Source organism: Chroicocephalus ridibundus, chromosome 8 (genome assembly GCF_963924245.1).
Source record: "Chroicocephalus ridibundus chromosome 8, bChrRid1.1, whole genome shotgun sequence".
NCBI lineage: Eukaryota > Metazoa > Chordata > Aves > Charadriiformes > Laridae > Chroicocephalus > Chroicocephalus ridibundus.
In genome coordinates, this window is record NC_086291.1 from 40,306,069 (window position 1) to 40,323,873 (window position 17,805).

Consider the following 17,805-nt stretch of genomic DNA (forward strand, 5'->3'; position numbering starts at 1 on the left):
CCCACCCCCTCCCCAGACACACACGCACCTCCCGGCTTCAGCTTTCGTTGTTTTATTAATAAAAACCAAAATAAAACAAAACAAAACGGCAAATGGAGTCTGTAAAACACATCGCCCAACCGGCCGGGCCTGGCCGGCGGGCCCGCCGCCGCAGCCGGCTCCCCGCAGCCCAGGCGGGGAGCGCAGGGTGAGGCTGGGGCCTGGTTGGGGCCTAAGCTGGGGCCTCGCCTAGGAGGCGGGGCCGGCCCAGGGGAGCCGGGGGCCGGCTGCCCCACTGGAGAAGCACTGCCGGTCCAGGGGCCTGCCGGCTCAACTGGCCGTGAGCTCCCAGAGGAGGACGGCGCTGTGGGAGGCCGTGAGGAGGCGGCGGCCGGAGGGGGCGAAGCGGCAGAGGTGGACAGTGTCATCGTGCCCGGCGTAGTCCTGCGCCTCACTGGAGGGGCAGCGCAGCAGCCGCAGGAGCTGTTCTGTGGGGAAAGGAGGGGGCTCAGTGCCGGGGAAAGGGGGCTCCAGCGCCCCGGGGGTTGTCCCTGCCATCAGCACCATCCGCAGTCACCCCCTGGGCCCTCTCGCCCCTGCTGAGTCAATATGCTGAGCGACAGGAGAGGGCTTCTTGGCAAAGCAAGCAGGCAATTAACAGCTGATAACGGGGAGGGAGCAGGACAGGGCAGCTCCACAGTGTGTGTCAGACTCACACTGCAGCAGCAGATGCAGCTCTGCTGTCGCGCACCCCCCTGCAGTGCCCGGCCCTGGGCTCCTGCAGCTCTGGGCCAGGCACGGAGCTCACCCGCTCTCAGGAGTCGCTGTCAGAGCAGGATGGACAGAAGTGCAAACAGATACAAACAGCTACAGGAGCAAAGCAGCCCTGACAGGAGAAGGGTGCTGACCATCCCAGTGCTGGGGGAAGGTCCCTTGTGCCTCCCGGGCTGTAGCTCACACAGCCACAGAGCTGTTCACTCGTAAACGGAGATGAAGACAGCCCTACAGCCCCCAAGGAGTCATTCCAGTGACAAATCTTGCTCGTTGACAAACAGGACTGAGCTGATGCATCTTGTTCCTGACCTATGAGTCTTCCACAGCTTTCTCCTTGCCCAACACATACCCTGCCCTGGAGCAGGGCAGCTACTCCCAGCCTGCTGCTCCCGTAGCTCCCAGGGTTCGTGTCTCTCTCGTTTAAAGGAAAAAAGGCACTTGATTCTCCCCAGCACTTGCAGGAAGAAGGGGAGATCCCTCGCCACCAAAGGCAACCTGGGGACAAGGCAGCCTGGGCAGCAGGGCCTTTGGTACTCACCGCTGAAGCCGACTGCCATGAAGTGTGCGGCAGGAGACAGGCTCAGCGATGTGGCAAAGTACGGCAAGGAGATCTTCTCAACTACCTGCGCTCCAGCAAGAGAAACACACCAGCACCTCAGAAACGAGCAGGCAGGAGACCAGAGCTGCTGCAGGGAGAGTCATTAGGAGGGTAAAGGGCTCCTCTCAAAGGGGAGGCTGACAGATGCACAGCACTTCCCCGAGCTCGGAAACCTGCCAGAGGCATTGACTTTGCAGAGACTCAACTCAAAGATTTAGAGATCGTTAGCGCTCCTGACAGCGAACACCTTCCCCTCCAGTGGGATGGAGAGGCGGCAGGGCAGCAGCAGGGACTGGCAGCCTGCCCAGACGCAGCCCGAGGCAGGGGCAGGGCCCTGCCGCTCACCAGTTACCTGGGCCAGACTAGGACTTTCTGAGAAGAAAATCTGTTGCCCTGAGCAGCTGCAGGGGCACGAGTACCTGTTTCTTGCGCAGACTGTAAAACAGGGCTTCCTTCTGCATCCCAAAGCCGACGTAGACCAGGGTACCGGGTTCCCAAGGGCAGAAGGCGGCCAGGCTGGGCGGGAGGCTGCCGAGGCCCTGGTGGGGGGAAACCAAAGGGAACAAAACTGAGGTTAGCTTCTCCAGCCCGACACAGTGGGGACAAAAGGAGAGCATGGAGGGACACCAGCCCTTGGGCTGCGGGTGTCCAAGCAGTGGGAAATTGGTATGATGGAGGCTGTTTCCTCCCTCTTGCATTGCCATCTCAGACACTCTCACGGCAAAGAAGCAGGGAGCATCCATGGAAACCTGAAGCAAATTGTTTACTGTCATAGGAGCGGGACACGTGGGCTTCCAACAGGTTGAATTTCCACTGAGGCATTATTGCTATATGGGCTCGAAAGCGGGATTGGGTTACGGATCAGTTTAACACAAGAAAATAGGGCCCAGAAGATAGACCTTTAGTGGTGGATGCAAGATGAATCCTTCCTGTGTTCACTGTGGGGAGACCTGTAGTGAGTTTCCTTCATGGAGAGGAAACCCATCGTTTTGGAAACAAACAGGAGAAACATTGACAGAACCCAACTGCTGTACGGAGCTGGACGGTGCTTGGCCCTGAGGGTGGCAGGCTGAGGCACCTCTGCTTGCTCCCCAAAAAAGACCCAGCTCCCTTCTGCATGCCAATGTCACCTGTATTGGGGACCATCTCCACATCCTCTCCGATACAGACCCTCCTCCTGTTCTAGCAGGTGTCCCGCTGCCCAAATCCCACACCTGGGTGGGAGCCCAAGCGTTCTGCAAAGCATCACAAACACGCAGGGCTCAAGCATGTGGCTCTGTGAACCCCGGACCGGGCTCCTGGCTCTGAATATTCATGCTCTTTGGGAGTGTCAAAGTTAGCAGCACGCTCATAATTAGATCTCTCTTCCGCGCTCTGCGCTCGCTGCTGCCTGTGCTCTGTTTTGCGTGGCAGGGGGGTGTCAGCTCTTTGCAGATGCAGTTTTTGATTCCTCGCGCTTCCAAAGTCAGTGCTTCCCGGGGGTTAGGCACTGCTGCAATTCCCGCTGCCTTTCGACACGCAAGAATGTGCACTGACAAGGTACTACGAAGATGACTTTCCTAAGCACACACTCTCTTTGGCCCCATCCCGCTCAGAGCCTTGAAGCATCCCTCCTCCAGCTCAGCTGGTGCCGAGACCCATGCCACGAGCGGGCAGGGGCTGGCAGGTGCCACGCTCACCTCAGGGCCAGCAGGAGCCGGGAAACTGAGCCAGTCGAGGAGCTCACACTTATCCTTCAGCCAGTCGGAGGCCCAGACGCTGACCCGCCGGTCCGAGCTGGTGGCCAGCCAGAGCTCGCCTCCTTCCACCCCAAAGTCCCAGTACTACAGAAGATAAAAACAACGCTGTTAACTCTGGCAGTACAGAAGCTTCGGATAAAACTGCTGCTAGAGCTGGTGGGAACACAGGCCTTATGTGGTAGGGGATCACCGCCAGGATTAACCTCCATTACAGTCCCTTAGAATAAAATAGGACGTGGTATCGGAACCGGTGGTACGCTCTGGGCTGAAAGTGCCAGAAGAGGCTGCTGAAAGAGGGGTGAGCACCTGGCTGGAACAACACAGATCCCTTCCCCTGAACGCCCTCCAGATCTGCACATCTCCCAGGGGAGTGCTGGCAGATATCGCGTGTCCCCTAACAAAGTCCTTCAACCTAAAACCGAGGAGGATCTCCTAAGTCTAGGATTACCAGGGAACACAGCCTTGCAGCATGGATGATTTTAAAGCCTGAGAATTTAGGCTAAATTATTCCCATTTCTGCTGCATGAAGGAAAAAGACTCTCCATGAAGAGAAGGACAAAGGAGATGCTAAAACCATCACGCTGTTGCACAACCAAGTCTTCCTAGCTCCACAGAGGAGCCAGCTACACACGGGAGGCCAGGCTGCCAAGGAGCTATGCGGGGCAAGCACGCTGAGCCCTTTTCCGGGGGCACAGCGGCTGAAAGCTCACAGCCCGGCTGCTTTCAAGGGGTATTGCTCTCTGAGAGCCCGTGGCGCAGGCACACATCACACCTGCGTGCAAGTGTGTCTACAACAGCCACCAAAGGTCCCCCCGCCCGCAGGCACAGCGTCACTCGGGATCGCACCTGCAACGCCCGCGGCTTTACCCCATTGAAGATATCCCTGGAAAAACTGAAGAGAAGTTACTGGGAGGGATGGGGGCCTGAAGAGGAAAGGCGAGAGACAGTGAAGCAAACTTGTTGACCAAGCCGGCCACACTGCTGCAGTGACACACAGAGAACTTGCTCCCACGCAGCGCTGGGGCAGAGGGGGAGGTCTCACCTGCTTCCTGGTGCACTGGAGGACAGTGATGGGGGAGCCTTTGTGCTCAGCGAGGATGTGGATGGTCATTCCGGTGCGAGGGCTGCTGACAACCACGAGCCCGTCCTTGCCCCCTGATAGGATCATCTCTCCTGTGGGCAGAGGAGAGAAAAGAATGGGACGCTTCTTGTAGAAGAAAAAGCCCATAGCAGAAAAGCCCAAGACTGCGGGATACCAGCATCCCCAAACACTGTGAGAAGCTGGGAACATCGGAGTCAAGGGCTGGGTAAGGTGAGATGTCTCGGAGACACCCACTAAAACACTGCACTGAAGAAGAGCTGCTGCAGATTATAAGCAGGAGGACACAAAGGCATGTTTGTTGTACCCGAACCCCTTTGCTGTACCATTGCCAGTACACCTCCCGTGTCCCATTTACCACGCGCGCAGCTGGCAGCTACCAGAGCTCTGACACAAGTTCTCTGGTTCTCCCTGGCCGCAGGTTTTTGGGCAGGTCAGCAGCACAGAGAGCAGCTGGAGGTCAGGGTAACCAAGCCGCACTCCCCAAGGCAACATCTCCCCACTGGTACAACGGGCAGCCTCACCGTCTGTGGAGTAGGCAATTGCCGTCAGTGCAACGGCATGGGGGTGCATTTTCAGCTCCATCTCTGTCCTGGAAATGCTGAAGATGCGGATGGTGCCATCGCTGTAGCCTGCCACTACGTGCTGGCTCTCAGCTCCCCATGCAACGACGGGATGGGGCTTCCAGGCCAGGCACTGGCAGCTCTGCAAAGCAACCAGGGCAGAGATCCAATGACACAGCGAAGATAAGCAAGCACACTACAAGCTCCACCTGCAAGCATTTCTCTAACTTTAGTGTTCTCCACTAAGGCACAGCAGTCCTTGCAATCCCAAGCAGTGGACTGTGCCCTCTGCCAAGACGAAAAGCTTGACGTACCCCAAACAATTACCTGGTTGAGCACCTGGAACTGTACCACCAGCTCCATGCTGCCCAGAGACCAAATCCTCACGCTGCCGTCTTCCCCGCATGTTGCACAGTGAGTCTCGTCGGGGCTGAAGCACACTTCGGTCACCTGCAGTGGGAATGGAGATGGGGAACTGGGGCCCTACAAATGCCGCAGCCGGGAGGACATCAGCTCCTCTGCCCTCTCATCCCCCAGGACCCCTCTCATGGGACACACCAAACAAGAAGCCCCAGACCTAAAGGAAGGTGGGGTGCTTTGGTTTTGTGCTTAAATCTTGGGCTGACAACTAGGCTTGTAACGGAAACCAGTAAACCTAACCCCAAACCTAGAACCAGGTGCTACGCAACATAGGCGTAAGTAAAATACCTTCTCCTTTACCATTTGAAATCTTTTTTCTGTAGCATAAAGGTACCCCAGAGCAACAGCAAGATTCAAACCAGTCATTCTTCACCTGTTGGTGGGGTTTTTTTGTTTGTTTTTTTTGTTTGTTTGTTTTTTTAAACATTTTAGGCAAAGAAAACATTATCCAGTATGAATGCCCAGCTAGCGCACGGAAAGCAGGCAGCAGTGGCAGCACTCGGGAATGAAGCCTTAGTGACTGCAAAAAACATTCTCCCCCTCCAGCAGAAAGGCCCAGCGCTGCTCCCAGGCGGAGGCTGTTAAACACCTGAGGCTAGAGCAGATAAGCTCAGACTTCTTGAAATTAGACTCCTCAGGGTGCAGAGTTCTCTCTAGACTCCTCTGTGTGTCCCGTCGGCACTAGCGAGCCCTGCAGCTGCCTGACCTCTCCCACGGCCAGACCAGGGAATGCTTCTGCAGCCCCAGCACGCTTCCCGGAGCACGGAGAGCGCACACGGCACTCCCTGCTCCGTGGGACGAACCACCCCGGCCCAGCCCCTCTAACCTTGTTCTTGTGGCCGCTGATTAGTCGGATGCTTGTGCTCTCCGTCCAGTTGATGTACCACAGCGTTCCGGCCGTGGTGCCCACAATTCCCATTTCTAAAGAGTCATCAAAGGCTGCACTGACTATTGTCCCGTCGAGGGTAATCTCATGTTCTAGCAGGACTGAGCTAGACCTGGGGGAAAGGAGGATGCGAGAGGGACTGGCTCGACTGTTGGAACAGCCACTCTGCCTCCTTTAAATGCAATTTTCTAATAAGCCCAGTCGTGTATTTGCAGCTAAATGGCTCGATGAGGTGCTCCTGTACCTTCAACAGTGACTACCATTACATTTGCGCTGCAACCATCTTTTATAGGAAAGAAACAAAACAGGGGATGCAATAGCATGACAGAAGAAACAAAGGCAATATGTTTTCACAAATTCTCTTAAAAAAAGCTCCTACAAATCACCGACACAAACTTCAGGCGTGATAAACTCCCCTCATTTCCAGTATTAAGAGGGTTCAGCTACCGGTGGCAAAAGTTCAGTAAAAAGATCCAGACAGAAAGAATCAGCAGTCACGGGATGGAGAGGAAAAGCTAAGGATGAAGAGCAACAAGGAGCAGCACGGTTGCAGGCAGAGCCGCTGTCTGTGCCTGAAAAGCCACCTCTCAGACAGGTCCTGGGAGCTGCCAGACGAGGGGAAGAGCATCTCAAGAGCACGGAGCGTTCTGGAGATGGGGGCGAGCACGGTGGGGACGCCGGGGCCACGATCTCCTACCTGGCATCGGCACCTTTCAGCCTCAGCTCCTGCACGGCGGCCACTGCCCACAGGCGGATGCGTTTCGTGTTGCTGCCGCTCACCAGCCTGTCGCGCCCACACACCAGCACGCCTGGGACACCACGGGGGAATAAAGGGCAGCCATGAATATCCGCCGCTCTCAGCCATCACCCAAGGCGTGCTCCTGACAGCCAGGCCACTGATTGATCCGGGCAGGGCAGCTGGGGTCTTTTACAGCCCAATACCCAGCGTTTTTACAGAGTGTAAGTGGACCCCCCCAGCTCTGACAAAGAAACTCAGGGAAATCCAGGGAAACATAGATCCATTGCCACCCCACGCATCTTGTATCCGACACAGCAAACTGGTTTTCTGAGCACAGCTGAAATTGGAAGCCCTGCAAGCTCACCGCTATTCTCTCCTAACAAGTTCCCACAGAATTTGTTACAGCCCTGACAGACGCCCGGGGCATTGGCACCCACCGATCTCGCCCTCGTCAGCCTCCCATGTCATAAAGCAGCAATTAGTTTCAGTGTCCCACACGCAGATCTGGCCTGAGTTCGTCCCACTATAAAGAAGACCGTCATCACCGTAACAGAGAGAGGTCAGCTCCACCGGCCCTAGCACGTCCGGGGCAGGGACCCGATGAACCTGTCGGAGCACATAAAACAGAAACATCAAAGAGAATATGGTGCTTACCTACATCAGAAAAAAAAAAACCAACCTCCTACCCTCAGTTTATCCAGTTAACACCTCAAATACAACTGAAAGCCACTCATGGACAGCCAACGTGATCTCAATGAAGAGAAATTATCAGCTCTCACAGACTTGTGGAGGCAGAGCCTCCATCGCACTCACCAGAAGCTTAGAAGTCAGAGATGCTGACCAGAAATTTTAGAAGAAGGTAAAACTGAAGTTTACCTTGAGGTTGACATCAGCTCCCTGCTGCTCCAACAGCCAAAACATCATGGCTCCCTTCCCCACACAGGCCAGGTCTCTGTGAGAAAAAGGACTAAAAGCCACGTCATGGACTGGCTCCGAGATACAAGTCGATGAGATGAGTTTGTAAGTGTAGGTATTCCACAGAGCAATGGTTTGGTCGCTGTAGTCCCCTAGGTAGAACATGAAAGAGGGTAGGAGGAAACCCTGCAGCCTGAGGATACTCGCAAGCAGACACCCTGCACGCACCCATCAACTGTGTCGCCCCCTTGTCCAGTTGGTTGGAGACAAGTGCCACGAACACTGTCCCAGGCATGGACACGGCTCCTTGCGTGCTCAGCAAAAGCTGCACGATGTGATGGGTCCTCATCCAAGCTGAGGACAGAGGACGCTTTGTGCTGGAGGTTGTAACAAATCTGGCCCCGCAGCAGGGTCTGCAGCCAGCGTTTGAACCGGCCGATGGCTGGCGTGGTAGGGATTGCAGCAGGCAGAGCAGGTCCTCTGCTGTTTCTACATCCTTAGGAGCTACTGCACACCTCAACATATGCCCCACACAAGCCCTCCAGCGATACTCTGCCGTCCGGGCTAACAACAGTCTTGATGTAAGAAAGGGATGTCACCTTTGCTGAGGTCAAAGCTGAGATGGGAGCTGACTGTGGATGGAAGCCACCATATTTGGGTGGCAGCAGAAGGCACTGGCCTCAGTGATGGCAAGACATCCCCGGCTCCCAGACAGCTCCGGCGGACGGTGCTCTCCTGCTGCCTTTCCCAGGCTCCACAACCACAGCGGAGCCTTTTGGCTTTTCTCCGCAGCCCAGACTGATGATGGAGGAGGAGGAGGGCTCCTCTCCCAACGCTGCTCCATGGAGAGCACACAGCTCTTTCTCTCCAGCACAGCTTGCTTTTTTCCAAGGGCAGACTCACCAGCCCAGAGAGAGCGAATTGCCTGCTCCGCAGGTCCTCTCTCATGCAAAACAAGAACTTACTAATTGCATATTTGTCCTTTAAATGTCCCCTGCCTAAACAAAACAGACAGCTTGAGCGTCCGGCTTGTGCTGGCATCGCCGCCTGGCAGGAGGCTCACAGTTTGAAGCCTGTCTACTTCTATGCGACTCCACCTCAGCAGCAATAAGAAGTCCAGAAGAAGGCTTTTCCCTTTGGATACTACATATAGTAACTGCAAACTATTTACCCAGGTTTGACAAGCAATAGTGAGGCAGGAGAAAGATGTAACTTCGAGAAAAACGAGCTAGCTGGGGCAATGAGAAAGAACTGAAGGGGAGCTGGAGGGAGCCTGTGGCCGAGACGCAGAGGGTGCGTGCTTCCCCTCGAAACGCTGCTGACAGCGCCCTGGAAGCGCGTTTAGCTGCAAGGAGTGGCTCTGCGTGTGGTCATTACTCCCAGGAGGACCCGAGATCTCTTGCAGTTTTACATGCTGCGTTATCCATTGTCCCGAGGCTACCGAGCAACAGCTTCATACCCACGAGCCTGGTACCCGTCTCGCAGGTATTACACATCTTCCTCCCACGAGCTACTCTAGGGTGCACTCCTGCACCCACACCCAGCGTTCGGGTATCCTCACCTAGGGTGACGAGGAACCTGTCATCCCGAGAGAAGGCCATGGCTTGTACTTGCGTCTCGTGATGGAAGAGACTTGCTGTGCAAACCCCGTCCTGGACGTTCCAGATGCGGATCTGACAATGGGAGTCTCCACTCCTCCTTCCCGAGGCAGAGGCAAGAACCTAACAGAACAATACGATGTCACTGAGACCTTGGTAAATAATTAAGAGAACACTTCATCAGTTAGTCTTAGCAACTATTAGTCTCAAATTAAAGTGATGCGGTTGGGAAAATTCTGTGAGAACAGCCTTCAAGCTGACGGCAGGAGGGAGTTGTGGCATCTCCCACAGGAAGGGAGCAGCCTTCACTGTCACACTGTGCCACCACAACGGAGAGCTAGGCTCCAAAAACACTTATTGTATTTCCATAACCCCAGGTCTCTATGCAGCAGGCAGAAGCAACGGACAAATGGGATTTTAGTCTGTGACATTCCTTTAGCCCAAAGCGACACAGAGAAAATCCATCCCGGGGCGGCAGCAGCCTCTCCTACCTGGGCGTCGTGGCTGAGGGCGAGCGTAGAGATCTCCTCTGTGTGGCCAAGCCAGTGATTCTGTGATCCTGAGTGCAGGTCTTCAACCACGATGACGCAGCCACAGGTGTAGGCGAAGAAGCCTAGCAGAGGAGGAGGAGGAGACGGGATGTTTTCATGGAAAGGCTTCACATGCAGCACCCACTACAACCTACAGTGCAATTCAGGAAAATTCTTTTTTTTTTTTTTCTTTTTTTTTTTTTTTTGCAGTAATACATAAAAGCTGACATTTCTACACAGCTTGTCAGCATCCTCCCCATCAGGCCGAGAGTGGAGTAAGGACAAATCTCACGTCCCCTAACCTGGGCAAAGCAAAGCTGTTGGGCATCACTCAGGCCTGGAGAAAGGAGGTAAGATGGCCTTTGGGAGAGCTTTCCCTTCTGCTCTGTCCACTCAAAAACTGAAGCTTGAGTCTGCCTGTATCAACTAATAGTTACCAATAGCAAAGAATTGGACTTTACCAACACAAAGAACCCCTGTGTTAAAGTGAAGATCCCAACCCAACAGCTACAAGATCATAACCTTGGCTCGGTACACACACCTCCCGCCCCTCCAGAGCCTTCCCAGTGGTACCTGTGTCCGGGTTCCACACCATATTCCCTCTGCCGTTCCCGTTGTAGCCAATCACTCCTTTCAGCTTCAAGACTTCACTGCCAGCTGGAGGAGATAATAAATTCTGCAAGAAATACAGACACTGGCTTAAAATAAGCTCTAGAAGGATAACCCGGTCAGGTACATTCAACACCCACGTCAGAAAAAGCGTGTGTGCAGGCCCAGACGCGTACTCACACACACACAGAGCGCGCAAATCCTGCCAATATTCACGCAATTCGAATTCAACGCATCACCGGATGAATACCAAAGCGCACGCTTATAAAAGAGAAACCGCACCAGCAAAACCAGGCGCAGATGCTTTCGGATGGGGCACAAAACAGGCTGGCAGCGACTGCCCAACCGATGAGCAGCTGCTGGTCATGCTGGGAAAGAGTTCAATGGGTTTTGCTGACTTGGGGATGGAGATATTCCAATAGGAAGACAGCAGAGGGGGAAAAAATGCTACCAGGTGGAGGGACAGGGGAGAGAACTGAAGGTGCAAGCTGAATGTAGCTTTTCTCCCAGCACCGCAAAGAGCAGAGCTTAGGAAAATGTTGAGTTAAGTTTCTGTTTTATTATTGCTGTGTTTGTTAACAGAGCGAGAGCTGTGCCTTGACTATCTTCACTACGCTCAATGGATTGCCTTCCCCAGCCTGCTCTGCCAACGCATCTGCTCGCAAATATGGGTGCGTGATGAATCACTCCATTGCTCACTCGTCTTTCGCTTTCAATAGTGCATGCCATTTCCATTTCTTTTGAATAAAAACGTATGCAGATTTGCTGAACAGAAAAAGAGTTGATCACAACTCACTTTTTACTAGTCTGGAAAGAGCTGCCTGTGGAGAAGAGAGGAGGACTAATGTTAAGGGTTTCTAATTGAACATCAGGCCCTGGGGTGTATTTCACAGAATCACAGAATGGTCAGGTTGGAAGGGACCTCTGGAGATCACCCAGTCCAACCCCCTGCCAGAGCAGGGTCACCCAGAGCAGGTGGCACAGGAACGCGTCCAGGCGGGTTTGGAATGTCTCCAGAGATGGAGACTCCACCACCTCTCTGGGCAGCCTGTGCCAGGGCTCTGCCGCCCTCACAGCAAAGAAGTTCCTTCTCATGTTTAGGTGGAACTTCCTATGCTCAAGTTTGTGCCCGTTACCCCTTGTCCTGTCCCCGGGCACCACTGAAAAGAGCCTGGCCCCATCCTCCTGACACCCACCCTTTCAGTATTTATAAGCGTTGATAAGGTCCCCCCTCAGTCATCTTTTTTCCAGACTGAAGAGACCCAAATCCCTCAGCCTTTCTTCATAAGAGAGGTGTTCCAGTCCCCTCAGCATCTTGGTAGCCCTTTGCTGTCCCCTCTCCAGCAGTTCCCTGTCCTTCTCGAACCGGGGAGCCCAGAACTGGACCCAGCGCTCCAGGTGCGGCCTCCCCAGGGCAGAGCAGAGGGGGAGGATGACCTCCCTCCACCTGCTGGCCACTCTCTTCTTGATGGACCCCAGGATGCCATTGGCCTTCTTGGCCACCAGGGCCCATTGCTGGCTCATGGGCATCCTGTTGTCCCCCAGGACTCCCAGGTCTCTTTCCACAGAGCTGCTCTCCAGCAGGTCACCCCCAACCTGTCCTGGTGCGGGGGGTTATTCCTCCCCAGGTGCAGCACCCTACACTCGCCCTTGTTGAATTTCATAAGGTTTCTCTCTGCCCAACTCTGCAGCCTGTCCAGGTCTCTCTGGATGGCGGCACGGCCTTCTCCTGTGTCAGCCATCCCTGACAAACTGCATTCAAGGAGAGAAGAAAATGGAAATATTTTGGAAAATTTGCCATTTTTGCCCATTCATCACCTGCCCAAGGAACCAGCCCTGGCAGAACTCTCACCTGGGGGAGCACCGATGCCTTAAAGCGAGGAGTGAAATGCCGGTAGGAATCTGGGCGGACAGAGCACTGGGACTTGGGACTTTTGGTCTCCTTTCTGGGTTCTGCCACGGAAAGTAGAAAACAGTCTCGATGGGATGCTGTTCCTGGGAATAGTTCGGGACCAGCAGCTACGTACAAGGCAAAACTCATGCTGTGGCGTCACACACGCTCCTACACGACTTTCCATAGGAAAAGCACCAACTTTCCAGGAGCAAAGGAGGAAAATCCATCTCCCCCCATCATCCCCACCACACTGCAAAGAGCCTAAGGGCATCCACGTGGCGTGCCCTCGGCATGGCTGCGAAAGCACAAGCCACACAGCTAGAAAAAGGTCTTTAACGAGAGTGGCAGAGACATAGTTTTATGTTGAAGCTTTCCAACCAGCGCTGCCTGGGGCTGAGTGCTGGCAGCTGCCTGCTTCTGGCAGCTCGCCACAAACTGCTGCAGCTTTGAGGCCGTGCATCTATTAATAGAGACATCGGGAGCTTTAATTTCAGACGGGTTTAATAGAACATGCCACTTAGAAATGATAATGGTTCCAAGCTGAAGAGGGGCTTCTGGTGTCCCTAGAAACGGCAGGAGGGAAAGAGCCAGGGGACCAACGCGAGTTTCCCCTCGATACTGACTTCCCTTAGTAAATCATAGAATGGCTTGGGTTGGAAGGGACCTTGAAGACCACCCAGTGCCACCCCCTGCCCTGGGCAGGGACACCTCCCACCACACCAGGTTGCTCCAAGCCCCCTCCAACCTGCCCTTGAACACCTCCAGGGATGGGGCAGCCACAGCTTCTCTGGGCAACCTGGGACAGGGGCTCACCACCCTCACAGCAAACAATTTCTTCCTCAGATCTCATCTCAGTCTCCCCTCTTCCACTTTAAAACCATTCCCCCTCGTCCCATGGCTCCCCCTCCCTGATCCAGAGTCCCTCCCCAGCTTTCCTGGAGCCCCTTTAGGGACTGGAAGGGGCTCTGAGGTCTCCCTGGAGCCTTCTCTTCTCCAGGCTGAACCCCCCCAGCTCTCTCAGCCTGTCCTCACAGCAGAGGGGCTCCAGCCCTCCCAGCATCTTTGTGGCCCTCTGCTGGACCCATTCCTACAGCTCCATGTCTTTCCTGTGCTGAGGACTCAAGGAACACGTTGGGGCCCTTCATCTCACAACTCAGAGCACGTGTCTGGGTCTATCTATACTATGTTAATAATGATTTTTATTTTTCAGGGACAGACCAAGCTGCCATGCAGGCCTGTGCACGTTGTGCCCCTAAGGAGCCAAGCTCTGTACAAGGTGGGAATACCCCTGATTTACCGTTTGCCGATTCTCCAGGAGACCTCGAGCTCTCCCGCCCCACTTTGGGCCTCACAACAAGCAGCTCCTCGCTTCTGACCGACTCCACCACACGGACCGAGGCGTCTTTATCTCCATTCGCCACCATCCTGCTGCTGCCTGGCAGACCTGCTTCCTCCTCTTTGTCCGACTCAGAGAAAATACCTGAAGAAAACAATTAGTGGGAGGACAGAGCCATCCGTGTCCTTCAGGACTGCTTCGTCACGTGCGACCGACTCTTTGATCCTGGCAGTGTGGTTCTCCTGCACTGTGTACCAGCCTGTCTGTGTTAGGGTGGAGGGCAAAGCAGACATTTCCTCCTGGGTAGGTCCAGCAGGGTATTTACCACAGCCCTCAAAGAAGCTGTGTCGGCAGCTTAGTGTATGCAGGAGAGCAGAGAATAAAGTGGTGCGGAACCCCAACACCTCTGGCTGGCTTTGTCCAAGTGAGGGGAAGCAAAGCGCAAACTGGGCCGCCAGTCTGCAGGACAGGGCTCATGGCAGGGAAGGCTCCAAGGGTGCTGCTGAACTAGGCAAGGAGTTTCTCCTAAAACAAGATGAGTTTTCCCCTTTCCTGCATGCAGTTTCCTCTTACTTTGACATCCCGCTTGGTGGACAGAGCTGACGTCCAGACAGGGTGGTGAGGACAACAAGGGGAGAGGAACTGTCTGCCGAGGTGTCTCAGAGGCATCCTTTAGCTTCTCAGAGCTCCCTTCTGTGAAGAGAAAAGGGTTTGTGCAACTTCCTTCATCCCTTAGATCCTCGCATCCTCCTGAGTTGATCGATGGTGTTACCTCCAAGGTCATTTCTCCAGCTTCTTCCAACACAGGAGAAGCCACTTCTCCTCTGCCCTTCAAGAAAGGGAGGGACAGACAGAGAGAGAGAGGGACAGTGAGGGCAGGGAAAAAGAAGACAGAAGAGATGGAGGCAGGGAAAGACAGAAGGCAGGAGCTGAAAGACCTGCCAAAAAACCCAGAGCGGCTCTGCTCAGAACATCCCCTCCTTGGCAGACTCTCACTGAGAGGTGCTAGTTAATTGAAGACTGTCCTTTGGGGTTAATTAACTGGTTAGCCCCCTTGCTATCTGCCCCGCTGAGGGAAGGAACCAAAAACCCCCAACGCTTACCCCCTGCCGTGAACAGCCAACCTGCCGGCCAGCTCAACTCACGCGAGGAGGCAAACTCACCTGCTCCCGGCAGCAGAGCGGACTCGGAGGAAGGAGCCCTGGAAAGGCAAAGGGACCGGCGTTACACCCCGAGGGGATGGGGCAGGGGAGGCAACGCGCGGCAGGGGAAGGCACTGCCCGGCACGGTGCGCTTACTCGGCTCGGGGTGACCTCTCCGCAGGCAGAGCCAGGAAATCCCAGAGGAAGATGGCATCTCCAACGCTGATGACGTGCCGTTGGTCTGGGGTGAAGGCCACCTGGCGCACTGGCTCCGAGTGCCCGATGTACACCTGGAAAAGAGCACGCCTTGAACTTCTCCATCACCTCGCCTCTTCTAACAGGATGGTGGTTACTCCACTCCCTGCCCCGCGTAGCCAGTGTCTGCTCTGCTCGGCAGAAGATCCCCTCAGAGGCCAGCATCACACCTACAGCGCTCAGACCTTGGGCTGATCAACCTGGGGCTGACCTTCAACGCACTGGTGTGAAGAAACAAGCAGAAGCTGAAAACCCCCAAGGTTTTATCCTAGCTCTCAATACCCCTGAAACCCCGGGTAAGCCATTTTCTTTTCCGGGTGGCTCTGTCCCTAGCACAGAGGGAACACTCACCTCTCTCCTTCGCAGAGGGTCTCACTTTGGCAGCCCCAGCCCGTGCTCGGTGGCGGGCATTATTACAACATGGGAATAGGGCTGCTGGGCAAACTGGGACTGGGGACACCGGGCCAAGTCACACAGAGGGTATTTGCTGCTTTCTTCTCCAGGGATTCAGAAATGCAATCCCAACCCCCTTCCCTCCCCTTTGTGGGCGGTACCTGGAAGTTGACAGCGAAGCGCATCCGATAGTCCCACACTTTGATAACTTTGTCGCCGGCAGTGAGCAGGTACCTGCCATCCTTGCTCAGCGCCAAGGAAGAACAGGACAGCTTGTGCACGGGAGACACCTGAGGACAAGAAACAGCACCAGGAGCGTTAACTGAGCCACTTCATATCCTTACTTATGCTTCAGCAAGAGCACAGGAGTGTGACAGCACAGAAAACAAGGACAACCACACCAGGATAGCTACACGCTTGCCACCCATCTTTCCTTGAAGCCTGTGAACTCCAGGATGAGCTCGTCTCTCCTTTAGCCTCCCACAGTGACATGAAGTGCCAAAGCCCCACATGACACGAGACCTCAGTGCACGAATTTCGTAGTGTCCTACCTCTCGCACCAGCCGTCCCGTTTTTGCATCAAGCACGAGGATTTTATTGGAAGAAGTGGACACCAGCAGCTCGCCTCGAGGCGCCGAGGCAAAGCAGACCCTCACTGCCGAGTCCAAGGCCGTGCTGTTCAAATCGAGGATGCTGATGTCCACCCTCAGCAGCTGCGAAACAAGGAGCTACTCAACGAACGTCCTGGAGCAAATACCGCAGAAGCTCGAGGATTGCTCTCGTGGCTCTCCTAACATGAGGTTCACAGCCCCCCACCCCCCGCCAGACCTTTCCCTTCCCACTGAGAGGAAGGAAGGGTTTGGGGGGCTGCAGGGTCCAGGCAATGTCCCTACTGCCCAGGAGAGCGGCTCACAAAAAGGAGCTGGAGCTGATGGTCTACACAAGAGTTCTCCAAATTATCTTTCTAGAGGTGACCGGAGACGAAGAAACCTCGACTTTATTGTTTCCATCTCGCAGAATGGAAAACAAACGTCATTGTAAGCACCCTGAGCAAGCGTTTGCTGTGCAGGGCAGGGCCCTCTCCAGCAGTGCTGGTGCCCAAGGCCCTGGATCTGTCTCATCTGATGGAGTCTGTGGGAATTTCCCCTGTGGCATGTGCTCCCCTCCGCACCCTCCCCCAGGAACGAGGGGAGCCCGCTGGGTACCTCATCTAAAGAGCAGGCCTCCATCACCGTCACAACGTACTTGGAGGGACCCACGAAGGCCAGGAGACGGCTGTCCCCGCTCACCACCAAGGCATCCGGACCGCTCCCAGCATCCCGGGCCACCACGTTACCTGAGGATCAGAGCAAAAGAGAGAGTGAAGAGAGGAGCAAAGCCCGTGCTGCAGCCACCTCACTCTGCGATGCTGCTGCTGACCGGTAGCTGCAGCGTCTCCTGCCTCTGAATCAGCCCTGGGTTAACTGAGAAAGAACTGAGAAAGAACTTTCTCAGCCTGAGAAAGAAGCAACCTCTGTTGTAGAAGATGCTACAAATTTGATCTGCAACAGCCAAAGCGTGCAGTGAACCACCTCAAAGACAAGGTCTAGATAGACGTCTCGTCTCTTGACCGAACGTGCGGTGTTTTCAAGGAGAGCAGGACAAAGACAAGGGAATAAAATTGATTTTAGTGTTTATTTTTTAACGTTACAAGAAGCTGTGAGAAGAAGCTACGGATGCGAGATCTCAGCTGCAGCCTTGGTGTCTGAACCCTGCGCAGAACAAAGTCAGCACCAAACCCCACCATGCTGATGTCAGGCCGGTGGGCAGATAGACCCAAAGGTCTAAACATCACAGAAATCACAGCAATTCTCTGCGTTTATTCCACTACCCAAATGCCACTGTTCTGTCCCTGGAACACAGCCAGGCAGAGAACACGGGTTCAGAGCCGAGTCAAAATGTGAAAGTCCAGCTGCAGCACTGACACCAAAACTTGGGTGATTTTAGACAAATTCCACGATCTCTCCGAGCCCCTATTTCTTCTCCACCTACTTCAACTGCACGTTTCTTGGGGCAAGATCCTTCTCTTTGTACAATATTGCATAACGGAGCTCCCTTTCCCTGCCCAAGCTTGTGCTGCCAGAGCTCATTTCAAAGGCATACATTAAAGATGACATTAATGTTTCAAAACCGCTTTGCCCTTGCACTGCTTCCCCTGCCTGCAGGTCTCCACCTTCTCCGTTCACTAGCACGGCTCTTTGCGCAGCTCTGCTGCAGGCACGATTAGGGAAACGATCCAGTTTAAACAAATTAAACTGCACATCCACAAAATGGAAAGACTCGGGGCTTGGGCATGA

General features: G+C 54.5%; 1 protein-coding gene across 11 annotated transcripts in view; it reads right to left on the reverse strand.

Moving 5' to 3' along the window:
• Nucleotides 1-36: 36 nt before the first annotated feature.
• The window catches only part of WDR90 (WD repeat domain 90), a 33,875-nt gene continuing 16,106 nt past the window's right edge, over nt 37-17,805 (reverse strand). For 4 of the 11 annotated variants that reach the window (XM_063343396.1, XM_063343397.1, XM_063343393.1 and 1 more), the window contains 23 exons: nt 16,675-16,805; nt 16,021-16,182; nt 15,631-15,759; nt 14,978-15,111; nt 14,843-14,880; nt 14,452-14,508; nt 14,253-14,372; nt 13,641-13,823; nt 12,302-12,468; nt 10,414-10,516; nt 9,802-9,923; nt 9,274-9,433; nt 7,674-7,864; nt 7,235-7,403; nt 6,756-6,867; nt 5,999-6,170; nt 5,080-5,202; nt 4,714-4,894; nt 4,133-4,263; nt 3,031-3,174; nt 1,771-1,890; nt 1,292-1,376; nt 37-467 (listed from right to left, as the gene is read on the reverse strand). In XM_063343396.1, coding sequence (XP_063199466.1) covers nt 310-467; nt 1,292-1,376; nt 1,771-1,890; nt 3,031-3,174; nt 4,133-4,263; nt 4,714-4,894; nt 5,080-5,202; nt 5,999-6,170; nt 6,756-6,867; nt 7,235-7,403; nt 7,674-7,864; nt 9,274-9,433; nt 9,802-9,923; nt 10,414-10,516; nt 12,302-12,468; nt 13,641-13,823; nt 14,253-14,372; nt 14,452-14,508; nt 14,843-14,880; nt 14,978-15,111; nt 15,631-15,759; nt 16,021-16,182; nt 16,675-16,805 — 3,092 coding nt within the window. In that variant the 3' untranslated portion in view covers nt 37-309. The other 7 variants (XM_063343392.1, XM_063343391.1, XM_063343395.1 and 4 more) reach the window with 7 other exon arrangements.